We start from the raw sequence: 9,323 nt of genomic DNA, 5'->3' as shown, positions 1-9,323 counted from the left end.
AAAAGGTATATAACCATACCTAAGTAACCCAACTTTCTGAAAATTAGAATCATCCAAAGAGAAGTCAATGTTTTAAAATTCTTGTTGCTTCAGGGAGCCAATCTAAAAATGGGGGGGGGGGGGGGGGAAATGGAAGAAAATCTAAGTATCTCATAGGAAAAAAAAAACCTGAAAACTGATTAAGGATAGACAAATGAAGAATCATTGGGTTATCGGAAAAACATAACTAAGATATATATATTTCAATTATGAAGGAAACTTCCCAGACATATCAGAAGAGGGCAAAATGAAAATTGAAAGAATCTATCAATTACCTCCTGAAAGAAACTCTAAAATGAGAACTGTCAGGAATTTATATCTAAATTCATAGCCAGAATTCAGAACTTCCAAGTCAAAGAAAAAATACTGAAAGCAGCCAGAAAGAGAATTCAAGTGCCAAGGAAACAATCAGGATCACACAAGATTTAACAGTTAGGCACTACAAAGGAGAATTTAGAATGTGATATTCCAAAAGGTAAAAGTTAAAGACTTATAAACAAGAATATAAAATTGGGCATTTTCCAAAGGGAGAAAAATCATTCCTTAAAGAAATACAGGATTTCTGAGCACTCCTGTTATAAAGAACAGAACTCAGCAGAAGCTCTAAAATACAAATATAAGAGAGGAAAGAGAAATATAAAAATATAAACAGAAGTGAGAAATTGGGAAAAGATTTTATGGAAGAAGAGTTTGCATTTTAATGGGGTAGGTTATGATACAAGATTTCTAAGATGTCATCAAGGGGTATAAAGAAAGTCAAAGAAGACAGAAAACCAGAATATTTTTGTCATGTTTTGAAGATCTTAACAGGAGAAAGGAAAAAAAAAAAAAAAAGAGGAACAAGGTACAGTATGGAAGAAAAAGGGAGAAGAGTGGGAGAATGTTATCTCACATAAGTAGGAATCACAAGAAGTCTAAATAAATGAGGAGAGGAGAGACCAACTGTCACGAACCTCATTTTCAACTGAATTAGTCAAAGGAAGGTAAAACACACACATGCATATAGAACGATTTGGGAATAAAGATACATCCAACCGAGAAACAGGAAACAAAAGGAAAATGGGAGAATAAGAAAGCAGGAGAGATTTAGGAAGAGATTAGTCCCAAGCAAAACAAATCCTAAATTCTAAGGGGGGCAGATTAAGAAGAAAAGTTTAAAAGGAAAGAAAAAAAGGGTAAATATGGTGGAAGGAAAGACTGTGTGAAGGGAAGAGAAGTGGGACAAAGGAACAGGGACATGTATCAAGGATAGAGCATACTTTTATTCCAGATTCTTCTTCTCTGTAAAAAGAAAAAAAAATAAGAAAATAGGATGGAGAGAAATAAGTAAAATTTAAAAGTTTTTGTATAAATATCTAAAAAAGATTTAAAAAGAACAAATGATCCCATATGTATAAAAATATTTGTAGTAGTTCTTTTTATATTAGCAAAGAATTGTAGATTAAGGTGTTATCAAGAGGAAATGGCTAAACAAATTACAGCATATGAATGTATTATTTTGCTATAGGCAATGATGAAAGAAATGGTTTTAAAGAAACTTGTTTAGAACTTGTATAAACTGTTAAGGAAGTGAGACTAAACAAGAGAACTTCACTACCACAACAACAACTCTCTGATAATGAACAAAAGAACTTAAGAACTTAACTCTGATCAGTTCAATAATCATGATTTCAGAGGACTAAAAGTGAAGCATGCCAATGAGCCAATATATACATATATGGACATGGACAATTTAGGAATTTTTTTCTTGACCATGCTTTGGGGATTTTGTTTTCCTTTACTCCTGTCTCTGTATATCCAGTGCCTAAACAATATATAGCATATAGTAGACATAAATGCTTATTGATAGATGTCTGTTAAATTAACCTGAATTTTTATTATCCCTATGTAACCTTTTCCTGCATTTTAACTTTATCCTAAGTAGATTCTTTTTTCTTCCCCTGAGGCAGTTGGGGTTAAGTGACTTGCCCAGGATCACACAGCTAGGAAGTGTTAAAGTCTCTGAGGCCAGATTTGAACTCGGGTCCTCCTGACTTCAGGGTTGGTGCTTTATCCACTGCACCACCTAGATGCCCTCAAAGTAGATTCTTAAAACACTTCAATAAAACTCTTTAAAAATTTTGTCTTAGATATTTCACAGTCTGTGGTGATCCAAAAAAAAAAAAAAAAAAATCTATGCACTATGAAAAGATACCTGAAGAATATGATGATTGAAATGAAAGCAAAAGTAAAATTTTAGATCAAAAAGGAAAGTGTAATATTTGAATACGACAAAACAGAAGAAATGCCCAGATATTTTAGGGGAAGGAACTAAAGAATAAAGTTATTCTAAAATTGTTGTCATTCTGTTGAATTAATGATGATTTTAAAAAGCTTGAGGTATTCATAATTCAATTCACACAGTTAGAACTTGGATATAGACACATTTAATGATGGCAGTGCTTTCAACAAAGAAATTTGAGGGAAGGTGAATTACAATAATGATTTCAAATTTGGGCATGCTGAATATGAGATACCTATAGGATATCACAAGGAAGTTAGTACCTGGTAATGCAAGGTTTAACTCAGGAGAGAGATCAGGAAAAGATCTATAACTTGGGAGTCATCTGCAGAGATATGATCTTATCATCCATGGCAGCTGATGAAATGATAGAATATATAGAGAGAAAATTGAGAAAAGAAGGCTGAGGGGATTAGAAGGTAGATTATGAATGATAATCTAACTTGAAAGGAGCTGCCACTAAGGCAGGAGAAGAATCGAAAGAGTTACGTCCTAAAAGCCAAGGGAGGATAGTATGCAAATGAAGTACAATAATATCAAAAACTGAAGAAGCCAAAGAGAATTAGGAATAAATTTAGCAACTAACTGTTTTAACTTGGGAAAGAATAGTTTTAGTCAAATGGTGGGGTTGGAAGTTAGTATACAAAGGACTAGGAGGTAAACAGAAACTGAGAAAGTTGAGGCAATGAATTAAGTTTTTTTTTTTCCCTTAAAGTTTAGTTGAAAAAGGGAAGAAAAATGGAAGAGTGATCATTTCAAAGAGTAGACAAATGCAAGGGTAAGTAAAAGAGTGTGCAATAAAGAAAAAAACAGCTCGTGACATGTTTTTCTAAGTAAAGTAGAAAACAGGTCCTTTGCTAAAAAGTCCATTAATTAATTTTATGGCCTTGGTCAAGTCAGTTGATTGTTCTAGGCCTCAATTTTCTCATCTGCAAAGAAAGGGAGAAAGGAAAGTTGGACTAGATGGCCTCAGAAGCTCCTTCCAGTGCCAGCACTATAACCCTGTAAGGACAGAATAACGTAGAAAGCTTGAAAAAAGAGAGGTCTTTAACTGCCATTGTGGAGAAGGAGAAAGAAAGCTAACTGAGAAGAATAAAAGCAATAAGGGTCCAATGAAATTAGATAAGTTTTCAGTGGGCCTTGTCCACACAGCTAGGTACCCTAATTCAATTATACTTCACTTAATCTTTAAGTACCTACTATATGAAAGGTCAAGCTTGAGGCACTGGGAATTAAAAAATAAATAAAATACAGGCTCTAATTTTTGAAAGTTTATAATGAATAAATATCCATTAAGGAACTACTATTTGTCAAGTACTATGCTAAACACTGGGGATACAAAAAGAGGACAGCTCCTATCCTCAAGGAGTTCATAATCTACTTGGGAACAAACAAGCGTGAACAAATAATTTACTTACAGGATAAATAGAAAATAATTAAAAGAGGGAAGGTACTAGAGGAGGGGTTGGAAAAGGCTTCCTATAGAAGATGGGATTTTGGCTGGCACTGGAAGGTAGCCAGGAAAACCAGTTGGCAGAGATGAAGAGGGATTATATTGCAAGAAGGGCAGACAACACAATAAAATGTCTGGAGCTGAGAGAGAATATCTGCTTGGTAAACTTGCAAAGAGACCAGTACTGCTGGATCAAAAGCTACTTAAGGAACTATAAGATATGAAGATGGGAAAGATAAAGAAGCTGGTACATTATGAAAGGCTCTGGATGCCAAACAGATTTTGTATTTGATTCTAGAGGTGATAGGGAGCCATAGGAGTTTATTGTAGGGAGTGATGGCTGGAATGGTATTTAGGAAAATCACTTTGGTGGCTAAGTGGAGGATGGCCTGGAGTTCGGAGAGACTTGAGACAGGCAGACCCACCAGCATGTTTTTGTAATAACCCAGGCCCACACTAGGGTGGTGGCAGTGTCAGAGGGGAGAGGGGATATTAGAGAGATGCTGCAAAAATGAAATCAACAGGCCTTGGCAACATATTGGATATGGGGGGGTGAGAGACAGTGAAGATGTCCTGGGTTAGAACCTGAGGAACTGGACACATGAGATAGCGCTCCATAGTTACAGGGAAATTAGAAATATCTAATTTGGGGAGGAGGCATGAGGAGAGGAACAAGTACATAAGTAATAGTGAAATAAAGAAAAGTAATGTCTTCCAAATAAGTCCAGGCAACTCACTAATATTATGGGAAAGTGAGATAAGTACAAAGGAGACACATAGGAATGCATTATGATAAATCTGAAGCAAGGAAAAGGGGTTATCAGTTAAGGTTTCATGAAAATGATGCCATCTGAGCTAGGCCTTGAAAGAAGGCCCATGTATCTTTTTTTCCAGTTCTTTCAGACAAGAATTTCAGACAAACATTCCCGCTTTCCCACTTTGATTTCCAAGAGGGCAGAGACTGAGTCATGCTCAGGTTTGTTTCCCACTGCACCTACTATGTATGTAGGGGGTCCTCAGTAAAGGACCTTGACCAAAGGACACCAGATGTATCAGACTTTTCAGATGTGTCGTTCCTCTAGCATTGACTAAAGAACCCTACCATAAAAGCAGATTGGAAGATTATATATATATATATATATATATATATATATATATACCCTTTCAGGGGTTAAAATAGTGATTTCATCATTCTCTTCAGAGATGCAGATCAACATATATCCTATAACTCATAATCTTAGATTTAGGCATTAAGAAGATTAGTAGTGACTTGCCCCTGGTAATACAGGTAGTATTTTAGTTCAGGAAAACCTATATATCTATACACATAACACACACACACACATATGTGTATAGATATATATGTGTATTAATATACACATATATATGCATTGTTTAGTTAGTTTTGGAAAACCATATGTATATCAGGGATTTTCCTCTACTATTTAAATGAAAATTTCTATATGTATGTAATGAAAAAGCTAGAAGTTCACTAGATCACTTCTTAAACCTCACCAGGCAATTATTCAGACTTGGACTTGTCCATCAATATAACTTCATCTGAAAATATAGAAAAATATGTAGTATTCTTATTGACATGATTAGTCATATTTATATATGTAACACCAATTATCAAAAAATTTGTATAATGCAAGTGAATATGCATCTTAGCTCCATTCATTAATTCAACAAACATCTATTAAATGCCTATTATGTGCCAAACACTGTGGTAGATGGTGAAGATACAAAGGCAAAAATGAAACAGTACCTGCTTTCACAAAACTTATACTCTTCTGAGGAAGGAGAAAATAAACATGTACAAAGATAAATATAAAGTATATACAAAATACAGATAGAGTAGTTTTGCTCGATGAACAACAAACAATTATAGAAGGAAGACCAACAACTGGGGGAATTAGGAAAGGCCCTCTTGTAGGAATTCCAAGAGGTGGAGATGAGGAAAAAGCATTCCAGGAAAGATGGAAAATTTATTCAGTAATGTCAAGTGTGAGAAAACAATAAATAGGCTAATTTGGCCATAATACAAGAGTAAGTTAAGTAGCAGTGAATTAAGAATGTGAAAAAACTCCAAGAGATTAGCCTGAGTCAGACAGTAAAGAATTTTAAATGTCAAAGAAAAGAATTTGTATTTTATCCTAAGCCAAAAAGGAAGCCACTAAAACTTTTTGAGTAAGAAAGTGATGCTATCAGATACATGCTTCAGGAATATTGACTTGGCAGCTATATGAGGATGGTTTGGACAGAAGAGAAGCTAACTGTAGGGAAACCAATTAGGACATTATTACAACAGTCTGGTAATGAAAGCTCAATCAGGCCAGTGGCTATTTAGTGGAAAGAAGGGAAGAGAAGGCAATTAATTGACTGATTATATGGAGTGAGAAAAAATACAGAGTTGAGGATAATTCGTAGATGCCAAACTTTAATTATTGAAAGAATAGTGGTTTCTTTGACAGAACTAATTATTTGCTCACAGTGATCCCCTATGCCTAGGATGCTCCCTCTCTTCTTCTCCTTTGCTGAATTTCTACCAATTAAAAAAAATTTAACTCAAATGCTACTTCCTTTTGGAAAATCTTTTCTGAGTTCTCTAATGGAGAAAATCACATATCATTTGTTTTGCAAATTTTTAAATGCACTTGTCAGGTAATCTAATGTATTGTATTACCTTATGACTCTTGAAGACTTTAATTGCCTTGATGACAGAGATCATGCTTTATCTAAATTTTGTCTCTCTAGAGGATAGAATAATGCTTTGCATACAGTGGATACTTATGGTTAGTGAGCAAATGGCTACCAATACTTATTTCAGAATTTAGATGAGATCATCTTTACTAAGTCCAAACAGAATCTGAAATCACTTTTCTAATAACAAGCCCCAAAGTTTCTCTACATGTGTATGACTGAATATTTTTGTGATTTAACTTGTTTAAAAGACTACTTTTGTTTCAGAAGACAGGTCATTCCTTCTTATAAGAAATTTTTTCCCCTGAATCTTGTCACAGTGCTATTTTGAGAAAAGTGACAATTGTTCTGCAAATAGTAACCAGAAGTTCAACTTTTTTAAAAAAAATTCTAGTACTGATGTTTTAAGGTTGATCAAAAATACAAAGTATAATGGAGTATATGTGCAATATGCTTTTAGGAAACAAATTATAACACTGATCAATATTTATCTGCATTTCAATTAGTTCACCTACCTTCCAGTAGATGAATTAGTTGGTCCAAAAGGTTCTATAATTCTGTATCATCTCCTTTTTAAAAATTCTCTCCATTTTTGTTTTGTACTAACACAAGGAAATGACTCACTTTATGTACATCCTTGAACTTTTAGATCTCCAATCTTTCAATCACATCAATCTTGCTATAATTGACTAATATGCCTAATTTTACATAAAGAATTTTCTATTAAAATACTTGTTATAAAAAGAGACATTGGTTTAACAAAAGGGCAAACTTCATTCCCTTTGGCCTAACTCTTCCCTCAAAGTGCCACATACCTCTTACAGAATTTCTGAGTACTAAGCCAATATAGTGAGTTGAGGGTTGTTAATGATTTGCCTTTCTTTTGTAGGATTTTCTCAAGACTGTGTCCATGGAAGCAAGTTGTATTCTGGTCTTCTGTCCAATTTAACTGGAAACTTGATGGTTTTTTCTTTTCAGGATTTGATGCTGAATCAACCAGTATGCTAAACTGTTTTTGGAGGTTCACTACCATTCCTGAAAAAAGAAGGAAGAAGACTGCATAAGAAAAAAGCAGTGCTTAATTCACAAAAATACAAGATATACAATATGATCATTACAATTGTTTAAATAAATATCCTAGAATATTGCTCCCCTTTAAAGTAATTCCTTTGAATGTCTAGATATTAAGTCCAAAAAATAATGCAAAATATTTTGAGGACTCTTTCTTTACAATTACATTTATAGCTTGTGAGGCACAGAAAAATAGTAATTTTTTTTTTACAATTACATTTTATTCCTAAAACAAAACAAGGCTGCCTATTTTAACTATTCACTGTATTCACCAAGGCTCAAATAACTTCAAAAAAATAGGAAAATATTTTTTTCCTGCTTTAAAAATTCAAACCCTATCTTAAAAGATGTGGGCAGAGCTGGACTAGAGGCTGAAGAGATTTCAACAGACTTAGTTTGTGGTCCAGATCAGACATTAATTTACTATGCAATCTTGGACAAATCACTTAACTTCTTCCAGGCTTTTCCATTGTAAAATGAGGCAAAGAGGATAGATTCACGATATGATTCTAAAATTTACTTCTCTTGGTTTAGAATATAATAATTGTACTCTAAGACTTATAATCATGAAAATATTAAAAAGAAAATGTGAATGAATCTAAATGTTATTTCAAAAGATGTTACAACTACATAACTTCAAGTTTTTGAGTTGCAGACATTTAAAGCTCAATTTTTAATAATGGTAGCAATGCTGGTCAAAGTATATTGACAACTAAAGTAGTTATACCAATGGGCACAATATTTATTTAGATGCATGCATTATGGCATTAAAAATCAATCATAATTTATAATCAAACCTTGTATATTCAGAGTTTTAAAAAATACAGATTTTACTTCTATTAAAATGGTGGCCTGGTATAGTGGCAAGAATAGTAAACATGGAATCAACAGATTCAGGTTTGAATCCCATCTCTGATACTTCCTAACTATGTGTGTCTGTGGCAAATCACTCTAAGTTTTGGGCTTTTGTCTCCTCATATGTAAGATGAACAAAATAAAACATACATTGTTACCTTCACATGGGTGTTATAAGGAAAGCATCTTGTAAGTTAAATATTTATGAAATATGATTTTTATCATTATTTTTACTAATTATTATCGGAAAACATTGTCAACATAATTGAACAGTTTTGGTCACATATTAAATCCTACAAAAATTACAAGTGAAAACAATATTTGAGAAAAATTCAACTCACGTCGTCTTTTGTAAACTACTGATCTGTCCCCTGATGAATAATAAAATGGCTTTTCGCTTTTCCATTGGTACCTATAAATGGAAAAATTTGTAACATGATGGAAAAAAAATGTGGCTGATCACATTTCAGTAGACCAATTCTTAGAAGAAAAGCCTATTTGAAAGACCTAGAAAAATCCATTTAATTTGTCTAGTCTTCATCTTCTTTAATTATAAAATGAAAAGTTGGACTAGATGTTATCCAAGGTTCCTTCTATCTCTAAATCTTAAGAACAATGCTATCAAGAAGCATTAGATAATAAGTGCAAAGAGAAGGTTCAGATAGTATGTTATGATAAATATGATGGAAAGAGCACTTTCAGTTGAAGACAATGAAGAAAAAGAATGCTATCTAGAGTAAATCATACCTGTTAGTCCTTAAAAAAAAAAGGAAAGACTAATTTCTTCTATAATTTAGCTTAAGTACCATATGAAATCACATACCACCTCCCTGCTTCATGTCCCCCTAAAATTATCTTGCATTTACTTTGTACATTTTATACAAACTTACTTAAGTATTCCCCCTGATAAAACATAAAGCT

General features: G+C 33.3%; 1 protein-coding gene across 1 annotated transcript in view; it reads right to left on the bottom strand.

Annotated features, from left to right (window-relative positions):
- The window catches only part of TAF1B (TATA-box binding protein associated factor, RNA polymerase I subunit B), a 95,714-nt gene that overhangs the window by 3,231 nt on the left and 83,160 nt on the right, over positions 1 to 9,323 (bottom strand). Inside the window, exons 13-14 of the mRNA XM_003757871.4 lie at positions 8,744 to 8,814; positions 7,292 to 7,511 (exon numbers count right to left, since the gene is read on the bottom strand). Of these exons, the coding sequence (XP_003757919.1) occupies positions 7,292 to 7,511; positions 8,744 to 8,814 (291 nt within the window). The remainder of the gene's footprint in view (positions 1 to 7,291; positions 7,512 to 8,743; positions 8,815 to 9,323) is intronic.

This window comes from Sarcophilus harrisii, chromosome 2, assembly GCF_902635505.1.
Source record: "Sarcophilus harrisii chromosome 2, mSarHar1.11, whole genome shotgun sequence".
NCBI classification, from domain to species: Eukaryota; Metazoa; Chordata; class Mammalia; order Dasyuromorphia; family Dasyuridae; genus Sarcophilus; species Sarcophilus harrisii.
This window is presented reverse-complemented; position numbering and strand designations above follow the sequence as displayed.